At 42.2% G+C, this 24,773-nt stretch overlaps 2 protein-coding genes across 4 annotated transcripts; one reads left to right on the forward strand and one right to left on the reverse strand.

The window, feature by feature from the left end:
• Positions 1-56: 56 nt before the first annotated feature.
• On the forward strand, positions 57-18,310 carry ccdc9b (coiled-coil domain containing 9B). 3 transcript variants are annotated; one of them, XM_087173033.1, is made up of 14 exons: positions 57-287; positions 626-881; positions 3,397-3,504; positions 3,663-3,767; positions 3,866-4,024; positions 5,550-5,699; positions 10,181-10,359; positions 12,290-12,339; positions 12,477-12,527; positions 12,957-13,053; positions 14,173-14,206; positions 14,309-14,927; positions 15,014-15,096; positions 15,481-18,310. In XM_087173033.1, the coding sequence occupies exons 3-14, from the start codon at positions 3,409-3,411 to the stop codon at positions 15,505-15,507; spliced, it is 1,650 nt and encodes a 549-aa protein (XP_087029159.1). In that variant the 5' UTR covers positions 57-287; positions 626-881; positions 3,397-3,408; the 3' UTR covers positions 15,508-18,310. The 3 variants fall into 3 exon arrangements, with proteins under 3 accessions (XP_087029159.1, XP_023258491.1, XP_087029158.1); XM_023402723.1 differs by lacking the exon at positions 626-881; XM_087173032.1 differs by lacking the exon at positions 626-881 and having other exon boundaries at positions 3,869-4,024.
• Positions 18,311-22,700: 4,390 nt separating this feature from the next.
• On the reverse strand, positions 22,701-24,654 carry LOC111652477 (uncharacterized). Its single transcript, XM_023402758.2, has one exon. It carries the CDS (start codon positions 24,227-24,229, stop codon positions 23,537-23,539), a length of 693 nt encoding a protein of 230 aa, XP_023258526.1. The 5' UTR covers positions 24,230-24,654; the 3' UTR covers positions 22,701-23,536.
• Between the last annotated feature and the right edge of the window lie 119 nt (positions 24,655-24,773).

The raw sequence follows: 24,773 nt of genomic DNA on the forward strand, positions 1-24,773 counted from the left end.
AGCAAGTGCTTTAGAGAGGGAGCAGGAGGGAGGGAGGATGTGCAGGAGGGTGGGAGGGTTGGAGAGAGCGAGAGAGAGAGAAAGAGAGAGAGGGTGGACAGGCGGGTGGGTGCTGTGAAATCCGTTAACAGGGGAGCTCTGTGCATTTGTTAGACGTCTTGGCTGCTTGCCCAACTTGGCTCATTGTAATCGAGGCATGATCGCCGACTCCAGGCAGCCCTCTCTGCCGCCTCGGCTGCCTTGCGCCTGGACCCAGCCCAGCTCTCACCGCTGACATGGAAAGACCCGTGAGTGCCTTCTCCTTCCTTCCCCTTCTCTCTTCTCATCCCACCCTCTCCAATGCTCTCTCTCTGTCTCTGGTATTAGGTTCCCCCTCTGCTCTGTCGCAGATTTAGCTGTGGCTACATGCTGCGTTTCAGTTGTGTGTCTGCCGCTTTCTCTCCCCCTGTTGTAGCTCCTGTAGGTGACAGGAATGCTGGGTAGGGAGGAAGCCTTGGCAGCTTTCTCTCTGCAGGCCCCCCTCCTCCCCCTTTTTGCCTGCCTGTCCGGGCATGGGTGCCGTCCACTGGCAGACCCACAACGTCTCTGTGTGTTTTGTGATTGTGTGTGTATGTGTGTACGTTAGCCTTGCTGCTGCACAATCACAGAACTGGCCGGCTGAACCCAGAGAGGTACCGTCCCCACACAATCTCCCCACTTTGGTTTGTGGAGGCCGGCATTCACTTCAGTCTCCGCCATTGGCCTTGCTGAGATTCAGAGTCAGCAGCGTGTCTCTCCCTTGCGCCTATTCTTGGTGGTATGTCCTCATGGTCTGTTGTGTTTGGATACCCTGACAACTAGAAGCTGTGAGGTAACCACTTTCCAGCCTGCTGCCTCTTTGAGTGAGTACCAACTTTTTCACTTGCTCTCTGTATCTTTGCAGGTTTGAAACAGGTTTGAGATGCATTTGGATTCACAATGTATTGTCTTCGTTATTTCACTAAAAGTCTGTGCTGACAACTTAGAGCAAAAAGGTTGATCTCTCTTGTGGTAGGATTTGAGTGCAGTAGGTGGAACGCAACATCTCAGTGGCAGCCATTCTTTGCAGAGGTACCAACGGTGGCGATGGAAAAAGCACGAAAGAATTTCTTGCAGTCCCAATGTGATGGTCTTTGTGCGCTCGCTAGCAGTGAGTCATCATTCTGAGCTAGTAATATCACATTGAAGCAGCCTCGACTCTCTTGTCGTCACTGGGGCAACAGTGGAGGATGACTGACTCGCTTTGGCACAACTACTTCCTGTCTCTGTCAAGAAGGTCTGACCCTCAGAATAATTTATACAGAGTGTGGAGAATGGGATACTTCAATATGAATTGTGTTGTTTCACAGTTTCGACAAGCACCGGTGACAAATTTTTCTATTTGACAGCGGCATCATCTCTTCTCCACGGCCGTGAATAACAACAGATGATGTCAACACTGACTCAAAGTGGGAAACACTTGTTTTAGCTGATTGAGTCGAGAGCTTCTTTTTTTGACAATGACTGCGGTTCATTGAGTATCGTCTGAGTACTATTGTTTGTGTGCTCAATGAAATCCTTTTAAAGAAATTAAGAAAAATGCTGCTGGCTTACAATACGCAGACAACAGATGGAGGGATGAGACAGCAGCAAACTCTGACCCCAGCTTTTCAAAGTTTTGGCACATATTTTTCTATCACATCACTTTATGTCATAAATCCCAGAAAATTATTACTGTTAAAATTTACATTTTGATGTCCTCTTCAGATAGCTTGCTTGAGAGCAGAAATGTTTTTTTCTTTTAATATTATCTCATTTGCTTGGATCATGTGTCTTTCAGACAATATGTAACATTTTATATGAGCTGCCTTGTGACCGGTCCTCATGCTGCCATTTATACACTGGTGGATAAAATTAGAGGAACAGGTTAAGTTTTTGGGCAATACACTTACTCGCTTTCTTGCTGAGAGTTCGTTGAGGAGATTGATACCACTCTCATGTTTGTACATTAATTATGAAGGTACAATCAGCAGTCGGTTAGCTTAGCTTAGCTTAGCATAAAGAGTGGAAGCGGAAACCTTTTTTAAAGCTCACAAATGAACTATTTTGTTTAATTTGTACAAGAAAGTAATTGTAAAAAATGACAAGTTGTGGTTTTACAGGCTGTTATGTGCTGCATAATTTCTGTTGCCTGCCACAGTTCTACAGAAATGAGATTGATATCAATCCTCTCCTCTATTGGCAATGACGCAAATCTGCGTATTTCCCAACATTTTTAACAATTCCTTTTAAACAGTTTATGCTTTACAGTGGTTTTATTGCAGCTTGTTCTTTCTTGTTCTTTGAAGAGAGGAGTTCCTCACTCACCATTCTTCTGAGTCATGCGCCCTATTAGTTTGTTCTACAGCCAGTTAAAGAAACCACACTCTCACCACTCACACACTTGTCACGTTAAGAGGCTACACGGACCAGATCTGTGACACAACATTAAGTTACCGCAGGCCGGAGGAAATGAGATCTCTGTTTTGGAGATGGCTGCTGCTTCCACAGTATCAGTATCATTCAGTGTTGTTCCCATTTGAGTGTTTTTCAACTCACCAGCAGCTCTTGGACATGTTTGCAGCTGGTTTTGCAGAGACTTTCAATATGGGGCCTCTTGTCGTGTGAGTAGGCATGCCATGCTGACCGCATCAGGATGTTTAGGATGCTCCGCAGTCTGCATATGCATTCTGCTGGTGTAACTGAGCTTCCTAATGAATGCTCCATCTGTAGTGGGTGTGAGGGCATGTTGGTGTTGTCACAGCACATGCAGTGGTGTGGACACAAGACGTTTTCAGTTGGATTGACCTTCCATCAATGATTTGTTCATCTGTGTCTTAGTTTCTGTTCCGTCTAGGAGTGGACTGTGTTGAAAGTTTTGTATTGTTTGTAATGCTATTTTTTATGATTTTATAATCAGTTTGAACTCAGAATGTATATGGATAAAGTGGGCCAGATAAGACGGAGTATCGAACCTCAATGCAGTCCAAATTGTGTCCATAGCAACGATTATGCAAATCTTTCCTGTGCTGAAAGTTGGCATAAAATATCTGTTATTCTCTGATCCAATAATAATTAAATGATGATACAATTTTACCAGTTGTATTGCACAGCTGTATGTATTTGGCCAACATTTATCATTTGAGAACTTTGTTCAATGTACTAAGGTATTCAAAAAAAGTATTGTTTGGGTAGTGAAGCTAACAAAACACACTAGCATTGAAAAATGTAATAGTATTACTAGAACGAAGCTCAAAATATAAAGCTCAAACAATTTGTGCTGAAACCCTAAAAACAAATTGTGCCCCATTTTAAATTGTTTTTTTTATTGTATCAGTGATGCTATGTGTCTCCTCCCAGACCGCCAGTGACATGATGCCCAAGAGGGATCATGAGAGGGACCTGGAGCTGGACAAGAAGATCGAGGCTCTCCGCAGGAAGAACGAAGCGCTCATGAAGAGGTACAAGGTAAGGACATGTGCTTGCAGGCTGAGAAGTATCTGTGATTTTCATAATTGGTGTGTGGACTAGAAATGCAAGTCTGGAGCATGTTATTATTGTGTGAGGTCTTGGCGTTTTTAACGGGCTTCCTGATTAGCTGATTGTTTTCATTGAGTTGCATTTAGGAGGTGGAGGAAGACAAGAAAAGGGCGGAGGAGGAAGGAATGGCACTGCAGAGTCGCAAGGGCAAAGCTGATGATCTGACCATCACAATCAGCAAGTCCATCAGTGTGAGTGTCTGCAATATGGTAAACAGACTTTCTGTAGAAGACTCGATGCTGCAAACTATATAAATATTTTATAACATGTTCCCCTCTTTGGTTTGAAGCAGGATAGTCGTGTGGTGGTGACAAAGCCATTCAGCGGCAGTTCACCAGCTGGGAAAGGACAGCAGGAGGCTGTGCCTGACAAGGGGGGAGAAGGGCCTTCGCAGGGCGCTGGCCGAGGCCACAGGAAACAGTTAACGGTCACCATGGCAGGCAAAAAGGTAAATTCACCGCACTGCCCATTTCCAATTTCCTTTTAAGTGACAAGGAAAAACATAGGAGAATGCACATTAATGAAAGATTAACACAAAAGCAATTCCTCATTCAAATCTGTAAAAATCAGTAAAAGCAGTCAACCAGTAGTCTTTAGGAAGAAAACAAGGGATAACTTGCACAGAAAGTAAAAACACTTAACAGTTTTAGATATGCAGCGTAGATTTTATTCAGTGAGCTGATTTTTCTGCAACAGTTTGCCTTCTTAAGAACTAGAAGCTTTCGACCACTGTACAGCCATGGTAGGTCATACAACAGGCAAAATGATAAGGATATTGAATTGAAAATATTATGATTATTGTATAATATGAACTAACAAGACCTGTGTTTATATCAAAGCCATGGTCGAGGCTTTGATGGCACTGTGAGGAAATGTTCAGCTAACAGTGAGAATTTAACCTGAGTCGAAGCTTTTACAGTTTAAATGACTACTTTTTTTAAACATTTATTTAACCAGGTTAATCCCATGGAGATTAAAGTCTTTCATTAAGTACGACAGTATTACAAGTTTCAGTCTAGACAATACAACGTCAGCCACACAGATGAAACGATGCTAAAAACCAGATGAACCATGTAGGTTTCTAGTTTTTAATTTAGATATAATACAGTGCACTCTTCAATGCTTGACTCGGGCCAATACTGAAAACAACTTATCTGACTTGAGTACCATTGCTTACAGCAACTTTCTAATCAATCTATAAATGCATGGTGTAGTAAGCAAAACAGGCTAAATATGCCTGTTCCCTGCTCACCTTAGTTGTGAATAGTCAAAAAGACATCTAAGAGTCTGCAGCCATGCTAACAGGTTGGCTGTAGCTAGCAGGTATGCTAACACACTCACAGTGACAATGCTAACATCCAGCTGTGTAGCAGGTGTAATGTTTCCCATGTTCAACATCTTACATTAGCATGTTAACATGCTAACCTTTGCTAAATAGAACTTCACACAGAGTATAGCTTAGGCTGACTGGAATGTCATTAGTTTATGACCAAATACCCTAAAACTAAAGTAGTGGACGAATTAAAATTTTAAAATATTTGCATGTTGGCTCTTGAGGTAAAGTCTCAGGATTGCCAAAGTCATTGTCTGATATTTGTTGAGAAATTTAATTTCTTGTGGACTGAAATGTGGGGGACTGACCAACAGACTGACATGGTTATCCAAAGAGACGTGATGCTACCATGGCTAAAAATGTGCAGCTGGTCTCACATACAAAACATGTGATCTTGTTCAATCAGAAAATTTGTGGATAAAAGCTTACATATGTGCAATGATCATGAGTGGTCTTGATAGAGACCAGCAGGTGTCAGGGGTAAGTGTTTTGATTAGTGCACATGAATTACTGTTAAAATGTTGTATTTACACCTTCAAAATAATAACTCTTGTGCAGACATGATAAGCACTGGTACTCTTGTATTACAATGTATCTGGCTGCAGTTATGACACTCTAATATGAGTTACTGTCTCTCCAGGGTAAGAGGGTGGTGAGTGAGAGGCCAGAGAAGAGGCTGGGCCCTGCGGACGTCAAGAGCCCTACAGATGACGGACAGACGAGGCATGTGGAGTCCGCTGGGAGGGGGAAGCAGCCGCCTCACACGACCAAGAGAAACACAGCAGCACAGGTTTGAATCAGACACACTGAACACTCCAGTGATCATACGCTTTAGCTTTTAAAACCCGGCATGCACCCTCCTGTCTGCTTCCTCTCTCACATTCCCCCTTTGTTTCTTCTCTCGGGCTGCACTGACATGTTTTACATAGATGTCAGACATGTCGGCTGGCCACACCCCTCCAGTGATGGAGCACAATGATTTGTGGACAGGAGGTGGGCTGGGGCTGTGACTGACTGGTGTGGGATTTGTAAAAGGGGTGGCTACTAACAGAGCTGTTGAGTAGATGCTCTCTAGAACCAAAACTTAGTACAAATGGAGAATCTTTAAAAGGCCTTGATGACTGTTTTGACTTTTTTAGTATGAACCCACTCAGGGTTGGTGGTTGTTTATCACCGTTTCTCTCTCTGAGGAGCTTTTGTTGTATTTTTAGCGAATGAAAAAACACTCAGCCTCTGTGTGTAGATGCCTTTAGGTGTGTGGAACAGGCTGTGAAGTTCACTGAGTCAGTGCCATGAAAAGATAGATAGATGTTGTAACAGCTCAACAAAATGTCTTGTTATCAGTAATATAATGAGATGGGAGATGTCACTTTAATTATCAATAGCTTTACTATGCACTGTATGCTTGAGATCCTCTGTTTAACACAGATCAGCAGAGACACATGTGCACATGCAGTACCCCTGGCTGGGCTGTGAAATGTCACACTGTCACTGACCTTAGGCCCCCCCAGGTATGCAGAAACGCTGTAACAGCTGCTGTGCCTCAGTCTGAAACCTGATGTACACACACATGCACACACAAATGCACACTCTCTTACAGACATACTAGCTGCCCAATCAATAAGCTGAAGCTTAGAGCAGACAGCTGATCCTCACCACTGTAAACACAGACACACTCCAGCTGCAGGAGGGGTCTCTGGACACAAAACCAGTGGAGGCTCTTTGTAAATATGTATATACAGATCTGCGTCTGATTGGCTGCTACACTGAGTGCTGCTTACTGGCCCGTCAGAGCTAATGTGCACTAAATCTATGAGCTGAACACGCTGTTCTCTTGCCTTTATTTCTGGCCCGCTTGGTCTGTCCCCCTTTTATTTATCATGTGGACTGAATCAGCACTTGAACAGTAGCCAGCGCTCCAGTGCACCAGTCATCATTCGTGAATCACAGAGACCTGGTCTGCACGTGCTTGCTGTTTACATGGCCAGTATCATTTAACACAGTTTATGAGAGCAGTGGGGAGAACGCTGCCGAAGGGTGATATGGAAGGAAAAAGTGTCATTCGTCTATCTGGTGTTAGAAAAATATTTGTATGGAAAACGTCCATGATGATCTGCACATTGCTGTGGCTATTCACTGCCTCTGAAATATTTTTCTAATGCGTTGTTTGTGTGTGTGTGTGTGTGCGTGATTGTGTGTGTGTGCGTGTGCGTGTGTGCGCGCGCATCAGATACCCTGGAAATAAATAATTACTCTGTAAGAGGGGTGTGGTTATTTGGCAGTGTCCCGGTCAGACTGCGATGCCTGGAAGTTCCTCATGACTGGACGTCAGTTCACACTTGTGAGAAAGAGAGATATGAGAAAGGAAATTGAGAAAGACGGAGTGGGAGTAGGGGGGGTGGGGGGCACACTGTCTGTTTCCAGCCTCCATTTCTCCTCTCCGGATCCTATAGTGATCTGCCCTCCTCTGGCATGATTGTTTCCCCATTCCCACCATCCTGAAAGGGCCGATTTGATCTAATTAACATTCGACTGCCTTCTCACTCTCAAAAGGCTCATTATGCTGCCAAAGAGACAGGCTTGGCAAGGTGCCAAGAAGGGGTCAGAGAGGGAGAGGAAGAAGAAGTGTGAGGAGAGAGAGAAGAAAAGAGACAAGGTAGTCAGGGTTCTTTTGTGTTTGCGTATGTGCTAGACTGCATTTGGGTGTGGGTAGAAGAGAGTGTGTATGTGGATGTACTAAACCGCTCTGACCAGTGTTTATTGTCTCTCCCCCCATGGCTGTTCATGCGAGTGTTGCTGTTTATGACAACATGACTCATTCGCTGTTTTCACAAGAGCACAACTTGCAGTCAGAAATACAACAGAAGCATAAGTCATACTATTCTCTACCTGCAATATGGTGAGTTTCATTTTCCAAACCACTGAAGTTCAACCACCTGCAAACTACGCTCTGCTCTGATGACGCCATTGCATAGTGGACATTTAAAACCAATCAAGTGCATAGTCATGCTGCAGCACCACTACTCCACTTGGGGGCAGTGTAAGCCTCTTTATCTTTCCCAATAGAGGAGTCTGTGCCCTGGCTTGATTTGCTTTTACTGTTTATTGCAGCAATAATGTGACTCTTTACAACTATGTTTAATTGTCAGGGGACAAGCTGCTGTGTCACCCTCATTGATGTTATGTTAATCTTTTTTTGTCCCGTCTCTCCTCTTTGACCTCTCTGGTTAAAAAGTTAAGATCACACTGAGTGGCATCACAGGCTTTTAGAGCAATGCCAGGTAGCACAGTGAAAACACTCACAGGTATCAACATTTAAATATGGATACTGTTGCTCTGTCTCTACCTTCTCAGATTTGAGAAAAACCATGAAGCCAGAAGGTTGTAGTTCCAGCTCACAATGAGCACATGATTCACAGAAATGAAAACAAACGTGAAATACAAGGTTTCCATATGACGGTGCCACTATATGAGCACACTAAAACACAGAGAAATGCAAATATGTGCTCTACCCTCATCACAGACACTGACACGCAGATAGACGCAACATGTTACCATGCACACCCCCCTTTTCAAGTGCTTGTCCCCATCTGCCTCCGACTGGCTTGCGTGGAAACGTTGCAGGAGTAGATCAGAGCTGTCTCACAGATCAGGCGTGCGATAAACAGGCTGAATGGGGAGGCAGGGAGGACGAGCTTCAAAGACCCGCCGAATACGCCACATGCAATGTGATGCTGTTCATGGCTCTCTGGCTCTCTGTGCCTTTCCTGCTCTACAGTCGAGTGAGTTCTCAAGGAAATAAGATGCAGACTTATTTTTTTTTTTCAGGTGTTGCGTAAGTAACTGTTTTGGTTAACAAATAAACTGTAAACCTCTGCAGGCATTTTCAGCCTAAACCAGTGCAGCTTCCGGAGGCTCAGCAGCCCAGAACAAGAGTAGAATCACTGTTTTTTCTCTAGACACCTTTAATCTACCTAAACCTGACAGCTTGAGACCAAGTCCTGCTCTCTCTCAGCATTGCTCACAGTCTCTGTGTAATGTCCACCCTACCTGTCTTGGCCCCTGACAACCTCCCTTCGAGGCCCCATGGAGGCAAGAAATTAAAAAGTACTAATTAGCAAGGCGGCTGTGTTGGCAGCAGGAGACAGCCTGTTGGAACATGTGAGAAGTGCCTTCCCTTGTGGCCCCTGGCGTCCTCCAGGGGCCAGAGGAGGGGGAGGGGAGAGGAGATGGAAAACACAGGGATGAGCACAGATGCTATGTTCACCAATAACTACATGCAGTATGGCAACATGTTTACTTGACTGTGATTGGTCCATACCTGAGGAGAAAACATCGCCCATCATAGTTTCTTAGCGGGACTGTGTTGTGTTTCTTTCTCTGACTGTTTTTTACTGTTGCTGTGAGACATATTTTACTCTGAAATATCATACAATTTGAAATTTTCTCTAGACTTTAGCGTCATCTCCCACCTGCTGTTTAAAAAAACAAACAAACACTGACCTGACAGGCACTTTCTCTCAGAGATTGCTGGTCTTTTATGTGATTTCCCTCAGAACACAGCGCTGTTTGTAGAGCTGGTTTGCTCCAGGCCTTTGTTACAAGAATACACCGCCTCTGTCTCCTTTGATGTGCTAAAGAGCCTGCACCAGCTCTCTCTCTCCCTTTAGTATTAGCAAGCAATCCTTTCTGCTCTCATCACAATAATCAATAAACTGGTTAAGAGAGGAAAGGAGGAAGGGGACCTAATTGTGTTTACAGTACACTGCATTTCTGCCAGGAATATTGTCTCAAAGAATTTGATTGTGTTGCCTCGCAGTCATCATGGTAGACAAACAAGGAGCTTTTGTAATCAAATGGGTGCCCAGAGGCAATAATTAGTATTTACAGTGAGGCAATGATTGGCATTTACAGCAATGTAGAATGCATGAAAATACCAGAAATATTGCTCCATTTCTTTTGATCCCTACAGATCCGTATATTGCCCTGTTGCTGTTTAATTATTAGTTTAGAGCTGAGCAGCTGTTCTTGTTTATGACCACCCATGTGGGGTGGTTGTTGATCTGGTTTCCTCCACTGTTCTGATTAGTCTGTAGAGTGATGCTTCAAATGTATTGTAATGTGACACACTGAGTGTTTTAATTTAGTCATGTTTCCGTGCCAGTGTTTCATTACTGATGAGTGGACATACCCTGATATGAATCCACAATAATAAGGCTGCTTGTTTTTATGATTTTATTAAACACACTGAAATGTTTTGTGTTCACGTAGGAGCATGAGAGCCTGCAGGCCAACACAGACCTCAACATCCCCACACTGAAAGAAGAGCAGGAGGAGTATCTGAGGTGGAAGAAGGAGCGGGAGCAGATTGACAGGGAGAGAGTGGCACGCCATAAAAACGCAAAGGGCCAGTGGAGAAGGGCGTGGGACATGGACAAAACTGAGAACATGTAAGACTTCTTAGCACTCACTTTTCCCACGGCACTGCTTATGTCTGAGATTTCTCACAGCTGTTCCTCCGGTTGATATTTCATTGGCTCCCTCTATTTTTGTGTTGGAGAAATCTTTGTCAGTGAAATGTGAACTGAGTAGGTTCATTATTCTCCAGTATTGCTTTATCAAGGGATGCTTGGTGGTGGTTGTTAAAGGAGAGTAGAGCGTTATTTATCCAGTTAAGAATTGGAAGTGTTGACCTCCTGCTTCAGTTCACCTTCTTTAAGTATTATCTCTTTATCCCTCTATTTTTACAGTCTCTTCTAACATTTCCAATCTCCTCTAAAACACTTCATTGTGTTTCCCAGTAGTCTCACATAATGTAATTTAAAAAAAAAAAAAAAAAAAAAAAATTGACATGTAATACTTTTGGGGAATATATTCTGTGCTGTCTTGCCTGTCATGTTAGTGAGAAGATGGATACAAATCCCATGTCTCCATGTCAGTAGCATGTTAGCTTAGCTTAGCATAAAGACTGGAAGCAGCAGTAAACTCTAAGCCTGGCTATAGAGCTCACTTATTAATCAGTACACAAATAAAAATGTAAAAATTACGATATATGATTTTATGGGGAGTGACATGCTGGAGCTAACGTTATTTCTGGGCTAAAAATTTACGTTTTTACACTTTTTCTTTTTTTACACATTCAAATTGGATATCTAATTAGACATAATGTTAACTAGTATGGACCAATAGAAATTATGATTTTTGTTTTTTAACCCACAAAGTTAGGCAAGCTAATTTCCCCCTGCTTCCATTTGTTATGCTAAGCTAACTATCTGTAACTTCATATGTAATGGACAGACATGAGAGTGTCAATCTCCTCATCTAAGTCTTGGTGAGAGAAAGCCAAAAGGTTGAGCTCTCTCTTCAGTGCCTTTTACTTAGAAGCCATTGTAATGATAGTAAACATAGGAACTACATTTTAATGTGGTCAGCTTCATTAGCTAAACCCCTGCCTAACTAGCAGTTTATTTAATAAGTAAACTTGCCTCTCCTCTTCTTTTACTTCTGAAGTCAGTTTGTTTACTACATCTGCACCAAAATTAAACTGAGCTTTTCACTAACTAACCCTGAAGAACAGCTTGCTTCTTTCTAGTTACTTTATTCAGTGGAAGAATCTATTATTTCTGGATTACACATCATAACACATGATCACAAGACTAAATCAAGTCACAGGATGTTGCAAAAATGATTACAACACCAAATAATTACTTTTTAGGTGAATTGTATCATTGTGTGCACATTATCCAATGAAATGCTACTATAACTTATTGTCTATTGTTAGATTTTCAAGAATTCCTCTAATTTTAAAATGTGCCTATGAGCAGTATGTTGAACACATCACCATTCGTTAATGAACTCACACAATAGCACCCCAAACTGACCGGAAGAAAAAAAACGATTCATTTTAAGTGATTGTTAGATTTCAAACAAACTTAGCTGCAGTACAAAGGGTGACCAAGTTGCAGAGTAAATAAATGTGCTGTTTAAGGAAGCATCAAAATGTAAAGAGACAAAGAAAGAGCAGCTATTTTTAGCTTGGGATAAGGGATGGAATGCCTTGCCTTATTTGGCGAGGCTTAAACAAGGCCCTCGAGTAAGAATAGAAGAGGAAATGTGTTTTTGATTCAACAATTTAGATGGTTTCAGTGCTTGTCAAATGCATTGGTGTGACTCGTAGAGCAGAAAACCTCTCAGTGCTTCTGCAAGAGGGCCATAGTAAATGTACGATGATGATACTTGAATGTCAGAAGAGCCTGTTGATGGGGTGTAGATGAGCTGTTCTGTCACCTGTGCTAAAAGTGAGGAGTTATTTTGAAACATGACCATGACAGTGCTTGGATTGGTTTGTGTGTTCTGTCTAAACTGAACAATTGCTTTTAGGTTTTCAGACAAATCCCTGCCTGACAGAGACTGGGGGTCCTCTGGCAGAGGTAAGACATAGTCCAGACATGAGAATAAGACCCTTCATATCAAAGCATGATGATAAAAAGATGGGCTTCATAGTTATCTTTGTGTTTTTTTTATATTATGTTTTTTTTTTTTTTTTTTTTTTTTTTTTCAATTCTAGGTGGACGAAATGCTAGAAGAGGACAACCTAAGGCAAATGTGGACTCAAGAGGTATGCCACACTTAAGTATTGTTTATTTGTTAAGTCAGTGCCTTAAGATAATTGTATACTGTACAGAAAAGCTGAGAAAACCTTTGTGAATTTGTGTTATTCTAAGTGTCAGTAAAACGGCAATCGGAGAGATTTCCTGCTGCTATAATTTGACACTATGTTGAAACAGGATATTGTGTGGGACATTATTCAAACAATTCATTAAACAGTGTAAAGTGTTGGGATATCAGCTGGAAAAAGAAAACGGAGATAATGTTGTGGTCGACAGAGTGAATATTATAGTTTTTTGACTGAAATTGAGAGAAATTCAAGCCCACACAGTGAGGAAAGAATTAAAAATACACTGTTGTCTCTGCAGATATAGTAATGACTATTTATGAAAAATGTCAGTTAATGATGAGTTAAACTCTCTGTGTTTTCCTGTCCCAGGTCATGAGAAGAGAGGAAAAGACAAGGGGGCTAAAAATGTGCTAGTGATGAGCAGTAAAGCAAAAGGCAAAGATCGTCTGACTGGGAGGGCGAGGAGGTCAGTCACTGCTAAACATTTAGACTATACACACAACAGCCTGATGTTAAAGCTGACTCAACCACTGGGATGTCTCTCACCACAGCTTCAATCATCTGGTATTAGAACTTACTATGACTAATGAAATATGTAAAACAGTTGTGAAGGCGCATTGTTTTCCTGCAATGTGCCCTAATGTACAAATTCCCTAGGATGTCATGAGACTTGATTTAGAAGTTGTGGCAGCTGACTAAATAACCCAGAAGGCCCCATTTACTTCTCACTGCCTTCATTTTTTTCTCCTCCAGCATTTCCTCTGTTGTGAAACAAACTAGTGTGCTGGGTGATGAGGAGGCTTTCAGGGTGTGCTGTTACACAACTGTTGCTCATAATCTCAAAAAACATCGAGACCACAGACCTGGAAGAGAGGCATTATAGTCTCTCAGTGTGAAAATGTAATGTGCCAGATGATTTTCTGTCTCTGTCTCAGTGATGGTGAGCGTGAAACAGAACTCAGGTGCGTCCCGGCAAATTCTTGGTATCAGGCTGTGCTTTGGTCACAGCTGGCAATAAATCCTCGTGTAGCGAGAGGAAGCCCACAGATCACTAATACTATAACAGCTGAGATCTAAGACTCCGCTTGCTAGAGCTAAGCTACTGTACCTACAGCTTTGTCCACCTTTCTCATCCCGTACACTTTTTTCTTTATCTTACTTGACTAAGCAATGTAAAAGGAATAGTTTACTTTCTTGTCGAGAGTCAGATGAGTAATCTTCTGTACTGTAAATATGAAGCTATCGTCAAGAGATGTTTTTTTTGCATGAGGCTATGTGCACGACTTTTTTTGGCCAGTTGCAGTGACTTCCTCTCTTGGTTTTTGTATGGATTGAACAAACAGTCTGGTAGGCAGATTTTACCTTTGGACAGAGCCAGGTTTGCTGTTTCCCCCAATTCCCAGTCCTTTGTACTAAGCTAAGCTAACTGGCTGCTCACTGCAGTTTAACTCAGCAGAGAGTAAAAAGTTGTGTTATTCCCTTAACTTGTAGAGTTTACCATAAATTGTACATTGTAGTGGGCAAAACAACAACACCGCTATTCCCACACTGTTACTGAATTGGTTTTGATAAAATTATTTTTCAGATGGCAGGCAAATGAAGACGGAGAAAACCTACAGGTGAGAACCCTTTGTTAGTGTTAATACGAAGTGTGCATTAGTTAATTCATGTGACTGAAGAAGCAAAAACACCCGATTTGTCGCTCTAATCTAATTTCTTAGATCTCTGATACAACATTGGAGGAATTCTTGGAGGAACTTGACGCCCTCACAGATGTTGAAGTAGACGATCAGAAAGATCAGGACTCAAAAACAAAGCTTTCGCCCAGCCCAGATTCACTGAGTACATCTGAGGAAGTGAGTGAATCCACAGCTCCTGTGTCAACTACTACCTTGAGAGAGGACGCCTCCACTCATGTGCAGGCAGAGGCCTCGTCCCCTCGGAGTTCGGAGAAGAAAGTACGCTTCTCAGAGGAACTCATCCAGGGAGCTCATACTAGGCAAACCACGGGCTCTCAGGAATCGGCCAACTCAGAATCAAGAAGTCAGAGCTCCTTAAAAGCTTCCTCGCCTAAAAAGAACAACCTCGAAGTGCAAGGGCCACAGCAGCCTCTTGAAAGTGCCAAGCAGGATGATGGGAGTCCTCAGGATCAGGGAGGTGGTCCGCCTGCTCCTCCTGTTGCCCAGCAGCAGGTTTCTGAAACTGAATGTACTAAAAAAGACAGCAACCCCCCCACAGCTCCCAACTCCCCCCCTGCTGAAAAAGCCTGTGCCTCTCTACAGGAGGGCTCTGTCCAGCCTGTAGAGCTTGCCAAGTGCAACATCAGCAACACTAACACAGGTATGAAATAGCCTCAATGGCCCTGACTTTTCTGACAGTGCGTCTGGATGATATACAACTAAGCTAATGTTGGTTTTCTCACATAGAGGAGCTAATAGACTCCGGTCTGTCTGTCCTGAGCCTGGAGTCAGGAGAAACACACCCAACACACTCCACCAGCAGCGACAAGGTCAGTGTGAGAGACAGGAAGAGGGATGGGGGAATCGATAGATGTGTAAATGGACTGATGGAGGGAAGTGCAAATGGATGAGGAGTTAAATGGATGAAGGGAGAGAGAAAGAGATCAGCTGTAATATGCAATTTCGGTTTAAGTATATTCACCACCTCTGAGGCCTCTTTCGAGTGCAGGAGAAATAGTCTCAGGAGAGAGTGCCTTTTCATCTCATCCAAGATTGATTATACATGACCGCCTGCTTAAATCATTCACGTAGAAGAGAAGTGATGGGCCTGAGATAAATTGATTAACTGTGAATCATAGAAAAGAATTTACAGATATAATGAATAACTTTTGTGTATGTTTTTCTTTTTTTTTTTTTTTCTTTTTTTTTTGCAGGCAAGAGAGCATGGAAAGATTGTTTGATTGACATTTTTGGGATGGAAATACTGAAACCAAAACACAGCGACGCAGAGCCTTGCCTCTTTGTATTTGGATGCATCATTTCGCTTCAGGTAGCTGTATTGAGATACCAAGTTTATGGCTTACACACAAAACCATGGTTTCATTTTGCTGTGGCGTGTCCTACCCATCGAAGTTTTCAAATATCTAAAATCTGACATAGGAATGGTGAACCTTTTCCCTGCTCAAATATTTTTACATCCAAGCACTTTATACGTATCAAAGTATGTGTACTGACACATTACACAGTATGTTAGTATGCTGCTTGAGTGCAATATCACTGAATGTTTACATTTGTATGAAAAATTTCAAGGTACATATCAGGAGGCTAGCTAATTGGTTTAACTTAGGTAGCCCTTGACAATAATCTTCAGCCACAGTCATATTATCTAGTGCCTGATTCTGCCTTAGAGGTATGTTCAATAATGGAATAAGTCTGTATTATATGATGATACAGTAGTGACACACCTGCAATGGAGGGGAGTCTGTATTTCTACTCTTAAATCTGTGGGAGTAGATATTATTTGTTAACTGCTTCCAGCATCAATGGCCTTCTGTGAATTAGAAATCAATACATTATTAAAGGGCACATTTGAGACACACTGTTAATTTTCCAAAATGATACCACTGACATAAATGTTATTAAAAAGAATTTAAAGGGGAACTCCACTGATTTCACTTGTCAAGCTCAGTGTCCTCACCATGGTTGGTATGACACAGCCTGTGAAAAAAGTTGTGTAATGTCTCGGAGGAGCGTCTTGGAGTCTGAGAAAATAACCCTGGTGACGTCATAGTGATGTCACCAAGATTATCTTTGTCTTGAAAATCACAAATTTACACAGAAAAAGTGTCTTACAAACTGATGTAAGATGTGTGATGTTTAGCAGGCAGAGATAATCTAACAAAGAAATGCTATCAGGTTGCATTATGGGAACTGTCATATCTGGTGTTTCTGGAGCTTGACTCATACTAGGGACTTAAAGTCAGGATGTCTCAGCCTCTGCAGCACTGATTTAGACTATTCAGTCTCTCCAAGGTCCCCAACTTTATGGAAGTGCAGATCTAAATCACTGGAATATTCTTTTAATGTCAAGCTAATGGAGAGCTAATAGAAAAATCCATACTACTAGTCTAAAAATGTTTGGCTGCTTTAAAATCCAGCTTTTAAAGTGATCAGAACACTGTAGAAATAAAATCTCAAACTTGCCCTTTAACACATGGCTATTGTGTTTCCTGAAGTCGGCACAGTTTTACAGCTGAATCCCAACTGTCTGGTCTTCCTCGGACTCTTATATATATATATATTATATTTTTAGACACATAATATGGAAGTCTAATGTATGTCTAATTTTACAAATGTCAACAATGGTGAGCAATGACATGAAAGTCAAGGTTGTGAATCAACAACTAATTTGGGACCTAAAATATATTTTTTAATAGTTTTCTCATGTTGTTTTTGAACAACCATTGTCAAGAGTCTCAGTTCAGAAGGGTGGAACGGTCTCCAACCTTTTTCTCTGTTGAGGCTTTATTTACCCAGAGGGACGGACAGACTTGAGCTGCTGAACATACATCATCCAGGTCCATGAGGATTCAGCCTTTAGCTCATAGTCAAAACACTGGGATTCAGCTGTAACCACTTTTTGGCATTGTTTTGTCATTTCTCTTTTATAGTCATGAAAGACAACTAATATTTTTAAAAAGCTTCCTCACTAAGAATTTAGTCTGTTGTTGTGCCTTGCATATTGGCTTCTTCAAATACCGAAGGTGTACCTTTTTATTTCATGGTTTGTATCATAACATACTGTAGTGTTCATGTACTGTACTAACAGTGCAGCATCAGTATTGATTTTATTTATTGGCCTGGCCATTGGACAACAGAATGTTACCTAGAAGGATTTTGCAAATCTAAAACTGTTTTAAAACAATGTGTATGTGCATTATATTAGCTGTTTATTTTCTCTGTGACATGTATGGATTTGTTTTTATTTATTGCCAGTTCATTGTTGTATTTTTGGTATCAGTGACAACTATAATAAGAAGCCTTACAAGAACTCTGTCCTCAAAGAAGTTTTTGGTTTTCATCAATGCTACAGTGTAGTAAACAGTTATGTAACCTCAAGCAGAGATAATAGTGGACGTGCTCTGAGCTAAGCTGTGGTTACATAAAACACAAATAATCAGGAATCTAGTAGAAGCACACTGGGAAAACCAAGAAACTAGTTGCAACGATAATGGCCAGTCCAGCCATGTAGAAAAATGGGCTGTTTTTGAGTAGGGGCCTTGTTCTGTATTATATATGGAATTTGAATGAGTGGTAAAAGAAACATCTGTTAAAAAGTAGCTCATACAGATTACCTCTGAAATAATAAAAATTCCCTGTGGGATTCAATTTAGTGAAATGAAATTTAGGACCTACAACCATAGAGCAGTTTGTCCATGTTTAGCACTTGTTCATTTAGTTTTCAGACATTCTGCATTGTCGCCTCACTGAAGTGACAAATGTAAGAGGTGGTTGTGATTGTCTTGCTCCACCCGGGTGTCCACTGCTGTCGTCCGTGTTTTCACATACACTCATAAGGAAGAGAGAAAATGTACGTGTGCGCCTGCGTATGAATGTGTGTGTGTGTGTGTGTGATCCCAGCTCTTTACTGTTCAGAGTGGCTCATGCTAACTTAAATCTGTGTGCGACATAGCTTCTTTTACTGTAGAACAATTCGGAAGGAAGGAGGCATACAGAACATCAATAAAGTTTTTCTGTATTTCAGATTCTCTAATCATGACTCATCATTTTCTTGCACTGTCACCCTCTCAGACTCTCTCCCTCCTCCACCTTCCCACCTGTGTTAACACCATGCATGTGGATGAATGAATTCTCTGAAGAGTTGTTAAGTCTTAAGACAAAACAACAAGGCCACTGTAGTGAGTCTTGGAGAGAAAAAAGGGCAGAAATGTGGATCAGTCTATAAAGTTTGACCTTGGTCCACAGAGTCTGCCTTCATTTTGGATTTGATTAATTTCAGATGAGCTCTCTGCATGGCAGTTCAATTGGAAACGGCTCCCTCTCAGCCCTACAGGTGGGACCTCCCATAGGTGCTACTGTTTTAATTATCTCCTCCCAGGGCTGTCTCCAAAGCAGCCTTCTGCCACTGACACATTAAGGCTTGTGACCTGCTGTACAGTGTGTACAGCAGCCTCTCTCCTTGAAAACATACTGAAAGGTTTTTCCTACTTTAGCAGTTTTTTTTTTTTTTAACACAAGCCAAAAGGTTCTTCGATCCCTGCAAATGAGATTATAAAACACACCGTTTCTGCCCATAACACTGCTGGTTTGCTTTGGTGCTAAGCTGGCTAATAGTTTTTGAAGTGTCTGACGCAATGGTTCACCACAGTGGGTGTGTTGGTATTATGGAAATAAGTCCTGTAGGCTGTTAGAGGATTGAAGTGCAGTGTAGGATCATATCAAGCTGCACTGTGCAGTAAATAGCAGCATCAGAAGCTGCCCTTCCTGAGCAAAAATCAAGAAGAGCTCAACTTTTGGTAAAGGCAGTTTTTAAGCAAGGTGGTTCAGAGGGTTGCTTTTGTGTGCATCAATAGGCTTTCTGTTTCGGTGCCGGTGCTTGAAATTTGTGGCTTGGGGAGACGTTTTCTTTGACAGTGGTTTAATGTGCTCCGTGCTTTGGGCTGGAGACCAAAGGAGCACTTTAGATCTTACCTTTTAAAGCAAAAGTTTGACAGTTTTTTTTTTTTTTTTTTGCTGTCTTGCTGTGAATTAGATGAGAGGATCGATACCGCTTTCATATCTCTCCAGTAATTGTAAGGCTTCAGCCAGCAGCCTGTTAGCTCAGCATAAAGACAGGGAGAGATATCAGCCAGTGACTTCAGTAATCTTGTGGTATAGCTCTCTGCAAGGAAGCAAAAAAAGTGCATTTCCCAAAATGTGGAGCTCTAATTTGCATTGCTAAGATGATGTTCTCCCTGCTGGTTTGTGATGCTTTCCAATAGCCCTGCGTCTTTAAACAGGGCGATGTAACCGTCGAAGGCTCTTGAGATGTTTCATTACTGTTGATGGATGTACATTAAGTGGAAGCGAGGTCTGGTCCAGCCTTGTGACCCTGACTGAACCTCCCACAAACCCCCACTAGCTCTGTGATGGTTCAGCATGTAACAACCACGCCTCAGCAGCTGCCATGATTAAGGAGTGTGAACCCCCCACCCACCCTTGCTCCTTCCCTCTCAACCAGGAGACAGGAGGCTGACAAGATGTCCATGTGCTTTGTCTGTCATATTTTTTTTTTTAGCATCATGAAATAAGTCTAGTCAAAGGCTTTTATGGAAAAACATGATTCAGCGTTCAGTCGACACGAGCAATCTTGTATCTCGTTAGGATGTTTTAGTTCGTGTCGGATCATTTTGAAATTTGAAATTATATGACAGTGTTGCAACTTCAGTTTAAAAAAAAAAAAAAAAAAAAGATCATGTTTAATTTAGTCTTTACTTCTGCAGCTTCAAAATGACTAATATTATTACCCTGACAATTTGTTAACAATTGCTAATTACCCGATTTTACCCCATAAAACTTCTAAATGGGTCAGAAATAATGCCTTGCCTCTCAGATACACAGTATAGCTTTAAAAAACGTGTATCCTAGTATAAGCCCATTTCTTGACCTTTTGACCTTGACAGATAGAACATTTCATTTGCATCCTATAAAATAATACAACACATTTCTTAGTTTGTTGACATGTTCCTATGACTATATATATATATATAGATCATCTGCACCATAGAAACATAGTTATTGGTTTGTCAACCTGCCACTTGAACCTCTGTGAGTGTTTTTCGGTTCTCCAAACCAGCAATGATTGGAAAATAAGTGACATGCATTTTTCAAAAGGTCTTGAGACAACAGTGAGATTAAACTCCCTGAAAGCTGACAACACAGTACATTTATGCACACAGCTTCCCTTTTGTTTTATAACACATAACTCCCCACGTTTGCCCTTTTATTGATTGGAAAAGTTATTGTTCACTGCCTTCACATTGTCCCCCTGTACTGCAAGACAACATGTTAATATTTCATAACTTTTGTGATGGTGCCTTGTTCAGACAATGCTATTTTGGAAGGCCTTTAATCCCTCCATCTTTGTTGGAAAGGTCTCTGTTGTAGTGTGTCATCCCCAAACATGTCAAACATGATGGGAGGAAAATAGTTTCTAGAAAACAAAACTTCTACTTTTTATCCGCCAATCAAAAATCTGTTTTGCTTATTGTTCGTTTTGTTGAATGTTTGAGCGTCACTGTGCAGAATGTTGTACAGAGTTTGATACTAGAAGACTGTGTTTGTTCACTTTCACACTGAAGGTGAACTGTTTACTTGTGTTCAATATAATAAATCAGAGCTTACGACGTGCATGCATAGCTGGATTTTGTGACATATAGTTTGGAGGCCGAGATGCAACTTGCACACATATGATGTGGAAACTAGAAGCCTGCAGTTCACATAAACTTGTGTCTTGAGCCCTGTAAATAAAGTTTTAAAACAACAAATATTTGCATATTCATAGATTCTTGATTTTTCAATGACAGATAAGGTAGACGGAGTTTTTTAGCATATTAATTTAACTTTTTGGGCAGAAAGACATCAGATTATTCCAGAATAAATCCTGGCGAATCTTCCGTTATCGAGAGTTTAACAATTGTTTATCTTATTCTTGATGAATATAGCATTAAAGTGACCAGTGCAGCTGCGACTGCCACCATATAAAGATAACTGTAGTATGAAAAGGCCAGCAGCAATGACAACTAGCTTTTATATATATTATTTTTTCAACGATTTGATGAACGTCATGTATTTTATAGTCTGTCCTGTTTATAGATAGCACGTGATCTATTGCCTGGCTGAGGCTACACAGCAAATGAATCTCGTATTGAACTTTTGTGTAATATATGAGTGATTTCAGCTCAGATAATGTAATCATCCACCTGGGTGACTGAGTTCAGCGGTCCAAAGGTCAGATGCTGTGTCCTGACTCCGACGCAGCTTCCAGCAATAACTGTCAGTACTGATGAACTCATTCATCAATAGGTCGGTCATTACTCCTGCCATATATCACCAGAAGCCATAAGAGGCACTGGGAACACATCTGTCAAGGCTATACACAGAGGCCACTGCAGCATCGACAGGCCTGTCTCTGCGTTGTGTACACTCTGTGTTACAGTTCTCCGGTACACATGGTTTGTGTTGTTATAATGGGAAATGCTTGTCTTCCCTGATGAATGGACTTCCTGTTTAGCTCACCAGAAGCATACCTTGGCTTTGGTTCTGAAAATCTGTCACATTAACACAAGAGTGCATGTCATCACCGTTTTAAATCACAGTGCAACGTCACTTAAGCCACTGGAAGCTCAGCAGAAATCAAGTGGTTCCTTTCTTTTCAATGTGATAGTGAATGATGCTTGTCACTGCCAGCACGGAAACCAAACCTTTGAGCAAAGCAGTTCCTTTTCAGAACGAGCACTGGATCAAAAATAGCACCAAGCCGCATTGTGTAATGTGTTCCTCTCTGTTTTGTACAGCGCAACAACACAGCTCTCAAATCGATACACCTCCCTCACATGCTGCTGAGAGAGCGCATGGGGTGGTTGGTCTTATTTCCACTTCATAGTTCACCACATGTGACAGTGTGAAGTGGTTTTCAGTGAGAGCTGCAGCGAGTGAGCTGTGGCAGACTCGGAGATGAATGCTTCTCTTTCTATGAGGAGCAGCAGACAGTCCCTCTGATCACACACTGCACAGTTCACTCAGGTAATTAAAGGGCCCCCCTCCCTAGCAAAATTTGATTAAATGTTGACATCACAAGACTGCTCTTTGTACTTGCACTGTCATTATAATTTCAGTTGAACCTACTTCCTCATATCAGCTAATAAAAGTAGGATTTGCATGTTGCACTGCTACACCCTGAAGACAGCCACTGTTCATTTAAATCCATCTTCTCATTTTTGAAACAAAATGTTAGCTGTTAGGGAAAACCTAACATTTATTTGAATATGTATTTTCCATTCTGGCTCTGAGTAAATAAAATATCATTAACATACAGGGTAATTCGTGATTTACATAGATCTGTTATATGGATGTATAAAACCATAGAAATGAATCATTTTCTAAGGATGTTTATTTGTACCTTGTGATATAGTTATACCTATTATACATACTGTACCTTTAATAAAAATCATCTAATTACACTAAAAGTTCATCGAGGCCAAAAAGATGTATGCCTGCCCTATATGTACATAACCAAATACACAATACATTTACATGGTTATATGCACATACCTGAGCATAACTCAATAATGCGGGTTCTTCTACTCGGAATCCAGGTTTGATCCATGAAAAGAAAAGTACAGCCTATGTTAAAATGCAATAATGCAGTATTGATTTAGACCAGCTGATGAATGGCAGTGATGTTAAGCGCTGTATGCCCGTGAGACATATTCATGTCCTACAAAACCAAAAGCATCTCTGGAGCCTTTGTCCTATTAATTTAACAAAAATATCTATACCAGTCTTGTACACACGTACAGGCAGGTTAGTGGCCACGGAAGCTGTCCGAGGTAAAGTAGACACACACTGATTTTAAGGCATACAGATGGCCTAAGACGGAAAAAAAACGCATAGTTAGTGTTGAGGGGGGAAACAGTGTTCACAGAAGAAGCGGGGTCTCCTCTTTATTCAGCCATAAGAGCCAGGTATCAGGTAACATGTGCAGTTCAGCATCCACATTGGGGATCTGCAGAATGAGTTTAAAGAAGAAGACCCGTGTGTTATCCGACCTGCGGCACTGAGTCTGCAAAAACACTCCTTGTTGGGTCAGTGTGTGTGTGTGTGTGTGTGTGTGTGTGTGTGTGTGTGTGTGTGTGTGTGTGTGTGTGTGTGAGAGAGTGAGTGAGGGGCCAGGGGGTGTGTGGTGGTGGTAGAGGGAGTCAGGCCCGATCAGTCTCCTCTCGTCGGAGGGACAGTTGCAGAATCTGCAGCAGGCGCCTGCTCGGGGTCGCGTTGGTCGGTTGCCCTTACGCCCCGACCGCGCGTCTCCCTCTCCTCCTCGTCCTCGTTGAAAGCAGCGCCAGACTCCCTGGTGCTGGACTGGGTGTAATGGCTTTGAGACGCACGCGTCTCTCTGCCCAAAGTGCCCGATCTCTCCGCGCCTGTGTGACCGTGGGATGATGCGTAGAGTCCTTCCTCCTGCTGCGAGTGCGCAACGTCTGCTCCGGCACCGCGCGGGGAAACGGCCACACTCTCGGCTATGCCATCCCACTGAAACGCCTGACTGTGCGGGGTTGTGCCCTGCGTGCTGTGGTTGAGAGATAGCTGCCCTGTCTGTGTAGAGTTCCACTCTGAGACATTGTTGCTTGTGGTAATATCAGTTGAGATGTTTGCGGTGGGGGTGACCTCTTCAGGCACCCCCGGCTTCCCCGCAGAAGAGGATGCACTAGTTGGTTTCCAGATCAGGCTGTAGTAAATTGCCAGGATAATGGCTGCTAAGGACACGGACAATACATATGCAAAAACAGTGGCTAGTCTCACCCACTTCTTGTTAGTCTTAGCAGCCATCTTTGCCTTTTTGTCCCCCGTGTAAGTGGCAGGTTTGCCCCTCTCCATATTGGGCATGAAGTCCCGCTCTCTCATATTGCCCCTATTTTTTCCTCGATGCTCCACCACCCCCTCCGTCTTGAAGGCTTCTTGTTATCCACAGTCCAAGAGAAGACAGGAAGCTGAGGGCTGAGCAGAAGGATGCTGGGCCACCTTGAACCGTCCGCGCCGCAGGAGTCTTTTGCAGCTAAATTGGTTCCTTGTGATTCATTTGATATAAAAAGCGCTGCGCCTAACATTCGGCACCCAGTGCAGCATTGCGTTTCATAACGGACATCAAGCATCCACAGGCTGATTGAGCGTTTCACCATCCGTCAGCGGCGGGACAAACGTCTACCTTATACGACATCTCCGTAGAAACGGCTTGGCTGTAACGGGCCTCACGGCGAATCCGCAGTATGCGATTTGATGTCATTTATTAAAACGATTAAGTGAGATCATACGGTACACAGCTGTCTGTCTTATCCAGCGAATGAAGTGGCTGGCTCAGCTAAAAATACAGAGGGGGCGGGCGGTGGCTCTTAAAGAAGCAGCAGCTGTGTATGAGCCCTAGAAGAACCCCCCCCCCCCCCCCCCCCCC

This window comes from Seriola lalandi, unplaced genomic scaffold (assembly GCF_002814215.2).
Source record: "Seriola lalandi dorsalis isolate HSWRI2012SDOR001 ecotype SW California unplaced genomic scaffold, Sedor1 jcf7180002053982, whole genome shotgun sequence".
Lineage (NCBI taxonomy): Eukaryota > Metazoa > Chordata > Actinopteri > Carangiformes > Carangidae > Seriola > Seriola lalandi.